Genomic DNA, 14,591 nt, shown 5'->3' with positions numbered 1-14,591 from the left:
GAGACAGAGACAGAGAGACAGAGAGAGAGACTTCAGATGCTCAAAGTTCACCATGATGGTTTTGAATTGCTTGAAATATGATTGGAATTATTTAAAAAAAGGAAAATACAGTTCAGTGCAACAAGTCTGTCATATAGGCGACATAAAATTATAATGTGCTTGGGGACACAGCTTTTAATGGCGAGACCTTTGTTTTTGTAATCAGGCTCACAAAAATTACATTTTAGATTTAGATTTATCGGCTTTCAAATATAAAGAATTATCGGCATCAGCCAAAATGTTCATATCGTTGCATCCCTAATTAATTTTTTTTTTTTAAAACAACTCTTACTGACCTCAAACATTTAAACAGCAGTGCACGTAGGATGCAATGTGATCTTACATGTTATCTAATACCTGAATAATTATTTGATAATTTGGTAACACTTTATTTTACAGTGTCCTTGTTACATATGTTACATGTACTTACCATAGTAATAACAGTAAATTATGCATAATTACATGCAACTAACCCTCAACCAAACCCTAACCCTATAGTAAATACATGTAGTTAATTAATATTACTCAGTTCTTTAATGTATAATTACACTGTAACAGTGACACCTTAAAATAAAGTGTAACCGATAATTATTTAAAAAATGAACTACATAATCATGCACAATAAAACCAGGCCCAAAAAAGAAAAGTAAATAAGGTAATTGTTGAATTCGTGTCGAGTTTAAAGCACTCACCTTCCGACCTTCCTAGTGGACGTTGTGCTGGAGTAACTGTAGGATTTAGTCTGCACTGATCCCTCTGAGAGGAGAGAGAGGAGGGTTTGATACGGGTGCTGATGGAAATTAAGACTAAATACAGAATACAAAAAGAGTTCAATAAACTCACTGTCTGTCTTCTGAACATAGCTGGACTCCATGATAGTGCTGCGGGACGTCCTGCCGGTATCATCTGCACACACAGCCAATGACAGAGGGGTTTAAAAGATCATTAGTATTCAGTAATATTATCAATTTAACTGCACTGACACTAAAACACAATTTGAACTGAATTTGAGCTGGATAATGACATTAACCTTTCAACTGTGGCATAGTTATTGAACCGGACTGAATCAACACTGAACTCAACTGAGCTGAATAATGACACTATTGTCTTCTTTAGAGCTGAAATTCTATTTATTTCATAATTTACTAAATTAACAGTGTTATTTTCCTGTTTATTAATGCGAAGCTGCTTTGAAAATATGTTCTGTATAAAGCACTATATAAAGAAATGTGACTCGACAGTGTCACAATAAAATTAGATCCAGAACAAGAGATTGTTATTAAAGGATCGGGCAGCATAAAAAAAATTGGACCCCAAAATTGCAAGTGTTGTTACTCAATAAAATTAGATAAAGAACAAGTCAAATCTAATTTTACATGAACTCCAAAAATAAAACATGATGCAAGACATTTTTTCCCAGACGGTCCAAATATAGTTGATCATCTTTTGTCTGTTTACAGTGTTTGTGAGTGCATATTCATGTTTACAAAGACAATTCAGCCCTAAAAGTGTTTGAGAGAAGAGATATGACCAGAAAATGTAATCTGAACAAGTAAGTAAGTGGAGATGGTGGTCTAGTGGGTTAAACCACTGGACTGGTAAACTGGTAAATCGAAGGTTGCTGGTTCGATCCCAGCAGTCTCCACCAGTGTGTCCTTGAGCAAGACACTTTACTCCACGTTGCTCCAGGGGGGTTGTCCCTGTAATAAGTGTAAGTAAGTCGCTTTGGATAAAAGCGTCTGCCAAATGCGTAAATGTAAGTAAGTAACATTCACTTTTGTTCTGACCAACTAAGGGGAAAAAAAGCATTGCAGTAAATCGCGCTGATTAAATATAACGATTGCTTATCTTATCACGTCAAATTCAATTAACCTAAAAGTGTGTGAGAGAAGAGATAAGAGAAAGAGGCTAGCCTAAATATATTTAACAAAATTATTTTTGAGACAAATCTAACCAATAGATAAAAAGTTGGCATAACATTATGTAAAGCCTGAGTTGATACCTGGGTAAATTGACCTGGAAAACAATAGATGTCGCAATGTACTCTTTTAGTTAATGGTCATATCAAAAGATGATGTGTATTTTGATAGTCTTAACCCATTTCCAAAGTTGTATTCCTGTGCCATACATTCCTGTGTATTTTTGTACCTATTCCGTGTCAAAATTGACCCAAATAAATTTTTAAAGGTACACAAATATTTCACCATATTGCAGTAGATGTTGTAAGAGTGAACATTTTATTGGAGGGCTCTTAAAAAGTGTGAAATGAAATCGGTCTGCTGGTTTTCACTTCACAACTCAGTGTTTATTAACTAATAGCTTTCTCCAGGTATTATATAGACGTATTATATAGACCTCATTTGATTCCTAGGGTCATGCAATTGTAAATTATGACTGCTTTTGGAGCAAGAATCCAAGACTTGAACCCTGAACTTTACAAGTACACTGAAGAGGACAAATAAAATGATCAAGAGGCTGTGGTACCTGAGTGGGAAACCCGATTGGTGATCTGGCTGGTAGTGGAGCCGTCTGTGGACCGCTCAATCTTCTTCATCACCACTTCACTGGTGTCTGCACCCCCCCGACCTTTCTGAGATCTGTCCATCCGCTGCTGTCTGAGCTCCTGCAGACGCACATCTCTCTCCTTCTCTCTCTGGTCTGAGGACACGGGCAAAACCAACAGCGTCAGGATGATGTGTGAAAGGAGGGAAAATGAAGGTGAAGACCACATCAGTACTTTCCCACTGTGATTAATGCTATCTGACTAGGGAGTGTGTTCAGGAAACCTGCTTGAAAACATTATTTTTGCAACTTTGGTGACACAGAAATCACACACTTCAGAAACTATCACTAGCGCTTTCACAGCACTCGTGTCAAAGTGTGCTAACATCTTAGATTAACACCATAGTAGGGTTGTGTGATATTTATTGTCTACAATATCGCAATTGTAGTTTTAGCATTGTGCGAGCTGACATGTTTTTCCCCAATGTCAACACGATTGAAAATCGTGATATTGATGTGATACCAAACGTGATGTTGATTTTATACAAAAGTTTAATAAACTAATTTAAAGTTTTTCCTCTTTGTCGCCATCTCTGTTCGAAATCTGCAACTGCAGTTATTCGCGGAATTATCAGCTTTACGTGGGTTGTGCCTCGGCACGGCACAGCGCGGACGAATCCAATATTTTGAGGGGAATGTGCGTCTGTCAGTCGCCGCCGGTGTGGATCCTGGCATTCGCAATCACAGATTCTACTTTTTGGAAGTATGACCAACGTAAGAATTTTCACCAGAAAATGTAATCTGAACAAGTAACATCCACTTTTATTCTGACCAACTAAGGGGAAAAAAGCATTGCAGTAAATCGAGACGATTAAATCTAACAATCGCTTATCATATCACGTCAAACCGTGCAAATTATACTTTCTCAAATGGTTAAATGTTAACAACATCAGCATTGCGTGACTACATTTAATGCCCTTCCGATATTTATCCTGGTTTTCGCACAGGCCGCTTGCGAAACGGGTGAATCTCCAGTTGTCACTGGTGATTGCCGTTTGAACCTTTCTGGATCCGCCATCAAATTGATAAGTTTAATTATATCAAGTGTTGTGAGAAAAGGTTATAAATCTCCACCTCCAGCATCCTCACACTCATAGCCTACTAGCCGAGACTCTTCTTTATGAGGACAGATGTGACGTAATGACGTAAAGACATGCTCGAATTTCCCACAGAAATCCACCAGTACCACTGGAATTAAAAACATTATTACAAGCTTACCGTTTTGAATCGAGCTACGGCAAGCAGAGAGTTTTGAACACTGGCTGGTTATGTACTTGCTCAAAAAATTATTTTTGATAATTTTTAACCCCAAAAAGTTACGGACTGCAGCTTTAATATTGCAGAGTTACATTTTAAAAACAATAATATAAATATTTTCTTTTGTTTTGCTCCATTTCATCAAAGAGTTCCAAACAAAGCCAAAGCACAACGGTTGTGCATGTCTGAGAAATAGACAGCAGGATTTTGTTTCTGAATAAAACTGTGTTTGAACAAATCGGGTGAGCGAATAATTGAATGAACCATTCGCTTTGTTTCCGAATAAATCAACTATTTGAATGAATGGGTTGAAAGAATGACTCCCTCACACACTCATTAAGACAGTAACTTGCTGCCATTTTTAAAGATTAATCTCAAATACAATAATTTATTCTGTTGTAATCGCAGTGTAAATGCATTCATGTTACCTCTGAGCTGCTTCTGTGAAACCAGTCACCTCACAAAGTATAAAAAGCTTTTGGACTCAGCTGTCCATGACAGGCCTAAACCAGTCAATGTACCAGCACAAAAACCCACTAAAATTCCAGAAAATATAGAAGATATATATATTTTTTTGTCAATATCACACAACCCTACACGACAGATGAACATAGCACCATGTGTGTACATTTGATCAAGCAAACACAAAGCAAGCAGTACCATATGATTACGAACTACATTCACTTTCATGCAGGGTCAAACAACATTAATACAATGACAAAATCACACGTGGCACTTCAGTGAATCAAAACGACATACCGTATCTGCAACTACAAACCAAATCTATAGCCAATGAAGCTCTAAATGACCCTTCACTAAGGCCCTGGGCATTAGCAAGGGGTCACAAGGGCAAAAACACACACAATCCAGAAACCCTACCCATTTCCTCCTGTGTGCATCCCAGCTTAGCCTCTGAGAGCAAAGAGAGAGAAACAGGGCTGAACCATAGGGAAGTAAAGACGACAGAGTGTCTCTGCACTTTACATGTTGAAATACACCCATCAGTATATAGAGAGAGAGAAGAAAGAGGAGAACAAGAGATGAGTGCTGTGCAATAAAACAAATGTAGAGATAGTCACCTCGCTTTTTCTTTCGCAGTTCTCTCATTGCAGTTCTGATCATTTTCCTTTCTTCAAAATCTTTGCAATCATCAAGCTGTAAAATCAAACGGAAAAAAAAGCAACCCAAACAAATTGACAAAATATAATTATAAAGAATACTTCCATCATGATATACATGTCTTTCAGAAAGATGTCTTTGCCAATTAATGAATCATTGAATGTGAACTAATGACTCATGCACCACCAGGAACTTAAAACTTGAAAGTGTGCACTAACTTGGATGGGTTAAATAAAGCGTACAAATTCTGAGTATGGGTTGCCATGCTTGGCCTTCACATGTCATGTCACTTAAGAGATTTAAGTATTGGTCGGTTTTATTCAAAGCAAAGTGATTCTCAAAATATATTAATATATTATATATATATATATATATATATATATATATATATATATATATATATATATATATATATATATGTGTATATATATATATATATTTATATATATATATATATATATATATATATATATATAATATATTAAAGATAAGAACGGATATCGCGGGTGAAAAAAAATCTTGATTTCTGGGCACACGTCTGGAGAAAATAATTAAGGGATTTAGATAATTAAGAGATTGTATATATGTAAGATTGTATATAACTGGTATATAAGTGTTCAAAAGGTCAGTGGGAGAAATGAAGTACCATTTTGTCCAGGATCTCCTCGTCCTCGATGTCCTGCAGCTTCTCTGAGGTCAGCTTCTCACTTTGTTCCTCTCTTTTGATGGAGGTCATGGATGAGCCATTAGGAAGCACCGGGACTTCATGAGCCATCTCACTCACAGATTCACCCACAAGAGAAATGGGCTCCGTCTCCATCTGTGTGTGTGTGTGTGGAGGGATAGAAAGATGGCAACATGACACCTGTATACATTATAAAAGGTACACTGTCAAATATTACCATAATTTAAAACAAAAACTGTACAAATGCTATGGTTAAAACCTGTTAATTGGTTAATGGCAAGTTCCCCTATTCTACAGTGAAAACTGAAATGGTCTAATGGGAGATTTAATGTAATATTTACTGTAAAAAATCTTTTTTAGAAGAAGTGAAAAATCGTATAATTTAGAGTGAAAAACCATTTTGTGGAAAAGTTTTTCCAGATGAACTTAAGATACATCTTATGTACTGGCAACCACAGCTGCTGTTTTTTTACCGTTAAAGTTTTCAGACTTTTTCAGAATTTTACATTGAGAGTCAAGCTACTTATTTAAACTAGTTAAACCAGAGTCAAGCTATACTTTTGACAAAGTACTCTAGTTAGTAAACACAAGAAATGCATGAGGATTATGGTGACAGCATTTGAACACCATGAAAACTACATTTACTGATAATTTACCACTGATATTATATGATATAATATGTTTATCATTATTCTAAAAGATGTTGAGGAACAAAGTAGCATGAATGGTGTAACAAGGTTATACATATAGCACAAAGGACCCTTGAGAATACTGATATTTTTTCCATGGACTTGAATGTAAAAATATAACGTAGAAATTCACTGACTTTTGCCTCACACACATGGTCTTTAGCTTAAGAAAGAACTTAAGTGTTCCTTCTGTTGTTTTTATGTCTAAAATTTAGATTTGTTTTTTCAATTAGTTCAATTTCTCTGATTCTATGTTTTAAATAAATGGCTTCCCTACTTATTTTGAAACAATTTTTTCTTTAAAATTTACCCAAAAATATATAACACTCAAAAGTTGTCACTGCAATTGCAGAAAGATGCATGATCACAAAATCACGTTGTAATGTGTTAAAATGCATTATACTGAAAAGCGTATGGAAAGAATAACTTTATAAAGGTCCTTGCACACTGAGTCCGAAATTCGCGTCCGAAATTTTCACACGTTAAAAAATAAATGTGTTTTTCGCATCCATAGCAAGCATTTTGAATGGTGTTTTGACAATTCAGAGCCACCGCATGACGAATATGAAGGACCTTAATGCTGACAGACAGACGGGATGCCGATTAAGATCTGATACTATGACACTAAAAACACAGTGATGACATTTATAAATCTGAACAGCTAATCCCTAAAGCGGGTTATAATCGACAGCAACACAATTGACATCAGGATTTAAGAGCAGGGACAATTAATAAACCCGTCCAAAAATAAACCTGGCAAAGAGAGCAGAGTGATGGAGAGATGGGCAAGAGAGAACAGAGAGCGAGTGAAACCATTACAGCAGAAAGAGGAGATGGAAAAAGGGGCTGGTGGAAGGGAGGCTTCTGAATCTGATCTGTGTCTACAGCTGTGTTTACACAAAAGCCGTGGAAGCTCGCTGACATTTAGACAGGAATGAGAGCTTGATGATTTCTGTGAATGTCCCCGAGAGCCTTAGCCTGCCGCTCTCATCCGTGTCACACTCGGTTCTTCCCTGATCTCTCCTTCAGCAGACGCCCTGGAAGCGCATGTCGGGCCGGACGGTTCGTACCGGAGAGGGTTTAGAGCGTTGGCACTTTCAGAGAACAGAAAAATATTAAGGTGATTTGCTGGGATAAAGTGTGGCTGTTACCCCAGAAGTTTCATATTAGAAATAAGGTTAAAGAAATATATCTTTTAAACCTATTCACTGATTTTATCCAGTTATTTACAAAAATGTAAAAATGATATAAATTTAAACTCTACTTTCTGTTATAATTATCACGAAACCAACTCGCATTTATCTTGGCATTGTACTTTGTTATACTGTGGTGTAAGGTACACATATTAATGAAAATATTCAGTCTCTCTCTTACGGGAAAATGTACTCTTAATTTATTTATTTATACTTGTTTTGACCAAATCTTATATTCATAAATGTAAGTTTACTAATCAGAAACCCAATGTTATGAGTTTGTTGACTGAAGTAAGGCTGTATATGCACAGTATTAGAGACTCTCTGAATAAGAAAGCGGTCAGAACTTAAAAAAAAAAATCTGTGAGCTTTACAAAATATGTATTTGATATCTTTATACCTGAATGCACCTTTATTCTGATATTTATGCTATTATCCCCTGGCACCCTTTTCTTTTTCTTTTCTTTTTTATATAGTTGCTTTTTTTGTATGTATTGTATGCATAATTTTTAATACTTGTATTTGTACAAAATGTATGTTGCTTAAATAAATAAATAAATAAATAAAAATATTCAGAAATTAAAAAGTGTGCAATGAAAAAAATAAGAGAATGGAAAATTAGATAGCCAAGGCATGGGATGCTTGAGACAACAACTTTATGATCTGCATAAAGTTACGTCAAATCAGATTAATGCATTAAGAGTGTTACACTTATTTGACGGCATTAGACTTATTTAATTAATCTCATAAGGTAATGTGCTAATAACTTCGGCAGCCCTATAAGAAAAAATCATTGCATCCACTCAGTGATGCGCATCATCCCACACCAAACACATACAAAGACCTGCACCAGACACACAGAAATAGACTCGGAGACTCGCTGCAAATCTTGTGCCACGACGAGTTACCATCTTTTTACCTCTTACTAATCCCTGATTAGCAAGGCTTTGCCTCACACTAGCAAATTCAGATGTTTTTTAGCCCACTTTTGACCAGCTAAAGCATATTCTAAGCCGCAAACAAACCTTACCGCTTTCAAATCTAATGTTCACTTTAGCACATGCATGCAAAATTAAATTACTACTGACTCTTACCTACCCACTGAACTAATTGTACTATACCTAAAGCACAACTTACCCTAAATCAAAAGATCCCTGGAAAATCTGCTCTGACTGAATCAAATCTCTTCCTGGAAGCAAACACTAAGACTTTCAATTAATCAGACAGCAATGGGCGGTCACATGATTCATTAGTTTTCAAATGAACTGTGCTAAGCCATAAAATCTATTTGAAGCATAACTTAATGCACACAAAATCAATTATTCATACTAGATGGGACTTTGGATGGGAAGTTTACACTCGTCTCCATTCTCCAATGAAGCCTCGTCTATTTTTGAACGGCACAGTGGCTTCAATGAAAGAAAATCTTAAGTATCTTAAAGTTTTAACTTGAACCCCTACATTTAGATAGTTTCCTTGGCAGATTTTCCAGTCCACATTATTCATCACCATAAGTGCATATGGCTAATAACACAGTGGAAAAACGATTCTTTCAAAACGAAAACCATCCAAACGATGACAGCAGAGTCATAAAGGAAGAACGATTTCCAATCATTCATTAGCATGAATATGCTAAATACTACCTTATCCAATTTTGCACAAGTTTAAAATATGCATCTTCCTCACAGTTCACCCACAGTGCTCTTGGTGGTTGCCAGTGCATTGCTATTAGTTCCCAAATCAAAAGAGCGCATCCCAAGTGCTCTCTAGATATGGCTTAGTCTGATTTTCGCTCACGTTATCGCAAAACACATGAGCAGTAGTGATTCTTTGCCTCAGCAATGTCTGGAAAATACACACACACTTATACTACCATGCTATTGCTCCGCGAGACACTGCCGGTTGGAGACGACACAGGCGACGTGTGGCAAACAGCAGCAAAGGAAGGAGGGTGTATCTCTTGGTTTACTTCAACTTCAGATGAATTGCTATTTGCTGGACCGACGTCTTGCTCTTCGGTCAGTTTCGGTTCAGGCAGTCCGAGGGCATCACAAAGCGCCAGTACTTGCCTTGCAAGCTTCTCTTGCAAGATCCTTAAACTTGCATTCTCCTGTTGTAAGGTGGTAATGGCCTCGACTTGAGGCGTTGTTGCTTCCTCTAGACGTGCCTCGATACTTCTGCCGAAAACCTTCAAATCGCAACGTATCTCTTGCACGGCTCGTTGAAGATTGAGTTCGAGCTCATAAAAACGCTCATCACAGGCTTTTCCGTCTTCATCTTTATCTGCAACCGTCTGTAATAAAAGGTCTCCGATCACGGCCTCTAGGCCCGACTCGGCACAATCCTGCGGGAGACTGACTTCATCGCCTAGATTTGGCGTGGGGTCCAAGCTGACGCCAGGCATGGTGTGGTTAGCAGCTTCTCTATGTGCCAAATAATCTATAAAACTACAACAATTAGAGTCTATAAGAACAATCAGACCGAATCGCCTTGCAATAGTTACAGACTACACAAAATACACCTCACTTAGACCCACAGTTGAGACAAATCCCAGCCCTTTATACCTCACGCCAAACCCCTATCAGCTGTCCAACACGTCAGCCAATGGCGAGCCTTGGAATTCTGTTGTCATGGCAGCTGGAGGCCCCGGAGCCCCTGCTAACTCAGGTGCCACAGTCATCTATTTATCAACAGTGGCCATTATTCCAGTAGGCAATCACCCATAAGCCCCTGGCTCTCTTTATTTAGAGCTCTTGTCCTTCACACCTTTCACTAGCTGAGAACAAAGTGCAGGGCAACGGTGAACTATGTGACCGCATGCACATTGCAGCAAGTCCAAGGCACAAACGGTTTATTAGCTTTTTTTGTTAAGATGTCTGAAAAACCTTAAATCTTAGTAATAGATGTACTACATCATCAGGGTAGGGTTGCACCAGCCGTTTGGAAGTTCTTACTTAAATTGAAATGTACAGTCCACACTAGATGCTTACTAACTACTAGCTAGTTTGTAAGTAACTCGGTTGCACCGTTTGTTCTTCAGGCAGATTGTAGTTAGTAGGTTGTAAACTCTCTGTAAAGTAATGCGTAGTCGCATAATGACGTTTTTACCCACAATGATCCAAAAGCAAACTTAAAATATGTGAGAAGTGGTGTTGAAATGCTGTGAATTTCAGTTTATCCTCGATCATAACTTCTACAGTAGAAATTTCCATTAAAATACGATACTACTTAATGATAAGTATTTTAATATGCTAATAAGATTCAAACTGTATTTGAAATTAATATGGATTAATATATAAATACAGATAAAAAACAAAACAAATTACATTATGACTGGTTTTATTTGGCATGCACAACATGGAGCGATATACACATGTAATTTATTTACTTAATGTTCTCTACGATAAAATGTAAAGGACTGTGTAAATATCAACATTATCACATATAAGCACAGAATTGAGGGTCTATCAGGTGAAACGAGTTCATTGATGCAATTCAATCAATCTGCCGTTTTATTTCAACGGTTACTCCTAGTTAGAGGCTTACATAAATATTTATTTTATCCATATTTGTAAACTATGCACAGTAGAGCTGCACGATTCTGAATAAATTAAGAATCACAATTTTTTTTTCCATGATTCTCCCTCGATTCTGAACAGACAACTAAACAAAATAACACGTAATTTACTAAAGGTTTACTGCAGTCAATTTAAAAAAATATATAATAATAATTTGAATAAAAGATTTTAATGAATGATTCAATGACTCACTAACTTGTTACATGACTTGATGCAACTGCGTTTTTGAACAATTCTTTTGAGTGAATGATTCAATGACACAAAAATTTTAACAGTCACTTGTCGCCACCTACTGGTGTAACGATGCAGTCGATATACAATCGTTATTTGAAGCACCAAGTTACTTTCTAAAGGTGATTTGCTCTATTCTGTTGTTCCCTATTGAAGGCATCAGTGTTTATATCCAAACTATGAACTTTTATTCCAGTACTTCTGTGATAAATTGAATATTTGTAACATAGAAATAATGATACTGTGTGGTTGAAAAGAAAGTTTGTGACAGATTGCGTGGGTGTTTGAATTGATAGCCTAAATTTTCCAAAACTATTGAGAAACTCATACAATGGAGGTTTACTTACTGTTATTCTTGTTGTGTATGCAGACCCTTTCACGCAAAGTGACTCACCGGTACAATCATTTCAAACTTTACTTTTATCAGTACACACATTCTTTGGCAATCGAACCCAGGACCTTGGTATTGTTACTGTTAAGTTTCAAGTTTAATTTATTTATATATAAAGAACATTTAAAACAACCTTGGTTGACCAAAGTGCTGCACGAGAAATATCTGGGTCCATCTCCAACATTCACAAGACATTAAAAGCACAAGAGTACAAATAGGTTTTCAAAAGACTTCTAAACTCGGACACTGTGGACGCTGCTTTGATAGATGACGGAAATGTTATTCTTTACCAGTTGAGCTACAGGTTTTAAAGTTACAATGAAACAAAAGTAGCAACAGATCTTTTTTTTTGTATTGTGAGTGTGACATACATCTGTGAGCAATATATATAAATAAAAAAAGTAAGGCTGTCATCAGTTGTTGTCTGGATGAAAGCAGATCTGAATGACTATTTCCAGTCGATTGTCATTGTCGATCGTCTTTATCATAGGACTGAAACATTATGCAACATTTATGTGTACAGTGTAGACAGACTAATTTCTTTTTGCTGGACACGTTGTCCCAACCAGGTTACAAAAACGTACAATAACATTGGGTTTTCTAAAATGACCATTATGATGAGATAATAATAATTGGAAGTAAGCCAGACTAAATCACTATTTAGAAACAATGCATCTGTATGATAATTTAAATAACAGACTTAATGCTGACATGGTAAATTTGTCACAACTGTACATTAAAGAAAAACCCATTATACAAGCAATTAGTTGAAAGCGCTACTGTCCTGTTTCACGTTTCAGATTTCTGGCCTTGCTTTGATGTAGCGCAGCAGTTGTATAACTAAAACGTGCTGTAGCTGTCATTGGGAACCTTTGAGAGGCCAAAACCACCTCTGAACTAGTTGACCCAGATGAGAGATCGTTCAATAGCATGACTGCGTCAGCATATATTTGAGGGTCAGACAGCTATTCCAATCAGTTCAGTCTCATTCGAGCGACAATGCTTGACCCTCAGGCGCTCTGCTGCGACTTACTGACAGCCATGCAACTAAAAATATCATGCATAGTTTAAAACAGAGCATCTAAATATACCACAGCAAGCTGTAAAACAGTGCCAACAAAACAAACCTTGTGAAGAATGTAGGCATGCACAGCCGGAAGAAATGGCCATGCACTATTTCCTGGGGAAAGTTTTTTTTTTTTAAAGTCTGTTTTCCTTATAGACACCAACGTATGAAAAGTTACTTCTTCCTTCTAAAAAAGGGCAGTGAAAAGTACAGGTTGGCATTGTGTGGTGGACATCCAGAAATAGTCAGTGGGACTGTGGTTGGCAGCAAAGCTGAATAGCACGAATTACACAAACAGAAAGATTTAAATATGTATGTTCACTAGCACTGAACATGGCATTGTGGTCGATTTTTCCTTTTTCGCACCTGACCCAAGTCTACCTCGACGTCCCCGAACGTCTACAGTCGACGTTAGTTTCCTATAATATTTATACTCTAGCGCGTCTACACATCGCCGTCGGCTGAGTGCTCTAATCCTATACTCTAACTTGTTCCCCTAACTAACTTGCTGCGCGGGAATCATAAACCGACAGACTTCAACAAATGTCCTTTAAATGCTTTAATCACGGCCGGGAGAGATCTTGAGCAGTTCTCAGAGAATCTCCCCCAAGAAGAAGCTTTAATCACGGCCGGAAGATCTCAGACAAGTTTCAGAGAGAATCCCACCAGCAAACAGGAATACAACAGGTTTTATAGAATCGGAGCATGATGAAAATGACATGATACATTACATAATTTCCCTACAATTTGATTGGTTCTTCATAGACAAACCCTTCTGTTACTAGGTAGAAGCAAAATTATCACGAATCATCAAAAAAAAAAACATAGGAAAGGGTTAAGAGTTCAGTTGATTACTCAATATTGTCATGAGACAATGCAGACAGTATATTTTTGATATATAGGCAAAGAACAGAACGTTTTAGTTCATTTTGTTTCAAAGTGTTAGAATGTTCGGCCCAAAAGGGGAAGTAAGGTTTAGATGTTAGAAACATGGTTAGTTTAAAAGATAGTTTACTATCTTATCTATTAAAAATCCATCACAGCATCAATGATATTATTCCATTCTACAAATACTAGGGTGATATATATGAATTTTATTTTGCTCTTGACTAAAAGTTAACTAATACAATGGACGACGTGTTGCATGATTCATTTAAATACTCTCCTAAAAATGCATATACCTCAAAAATAGCTGTGTCCACACCTATCACTGGTGTCTTGACTAGTATATAAAGTTCATAAACTATAAAAAAGTATCTGAATAACACAAAGACAGGCTAGTCCAGCTACATTAATGCTGAAAGGCCTAATAAAACTCATACAATTTAAAGAATAATAATGTAAAAAGAAGAAATTTTGGTGTTTGCTTGATTTCTATTTCAGTCACGTCTAGCTGGATAACTCCACACACACTATCAATGGCCCAAAATCTCCTCCACATATTGACATTTTTGCTTTCACACTGAAAACTTCAGTCGGTTGGGACAGTTTTAGATGATTTTCCATATAAAAAATATTTCCTTTTTGGTTTCCACATCAAGTCTCTCCAAACCTTGCATCAGTGTTAAAAGGTTTATGTCTAGTACAACCTGTACCTCAAATCAGCGTCGAGGAAATTACTTTAAAAGGAACAGAGAAGCAAAGGGGAAACAATATCCATTTTACGACCACCCAAATGCATCCGTTACGATCAGCTGTTAACTTCAACAGTGCTAGACATTTGTCTGTCATTGCACTTGCAATAAAGCTCAACCAAACCCTGTTCAGGTGAATGTTTGCTA

The 14,591-nt window shown here is 36.8% G+C and overlaps 1 protein-coding gene across 1 annotated transcript in view; it reads right to left on the bottom strand.

Annotated features, from left to right (window-relative positions):
* Positions 1-14,591, bottom strand: part of smtnb (smoothelin b) — a 78,187-nt gene that overhangs the window by 8,652 nt on the left and 54,944 nt on the right. Inside the window, exons 11-17 of the mRNA XM_082171709.1 lie at positions 9,418-10,050; positions 5,624-5,797; positions 4,938-5,013; positions 4,738-4,770; positions 2,524-2,697; positions 883-945; positions 732-795 (exon numbers count right to left, since the gene is read on the bottom strand). Of these exons, the coding sequence (XP_082027835.1) occupies positions 732-795; positions 883-945; positions 2,524-2,697; positions 4,738-4,770; positions 4,938-5,013; positions 5,624-5,797; positions 9,418-10,050 (1,217 nt within the window). The remainder of the gene's footprint in view (positions 1-731; positions 796-882; positions 946-2,523; positions 2,698-4,737; positions 4,771-4,937; positions 5,014-5,623; positions 5,798-9,417; positions 10,051-14,591) is intronic.

Source organism: Leuciscus leuciscus (assembly GCF_965113295.1).
Source record: "Leuciscus leuciscus genome assembly, chromosome: 5".
Taxonomy (NCBI): domain Eukaryota; kingdom Metazoa; phylum Chordata; class Actinopteri; order Cypriniformes; family Leuciscidae; genus Leuciscus; species Leuciscus leuciscus.
The sequence above is the reverse complement of the archived record's forward strand: the minus strand, read 5'-3'. Positions and strand labels throughout refer to the sequence as shown.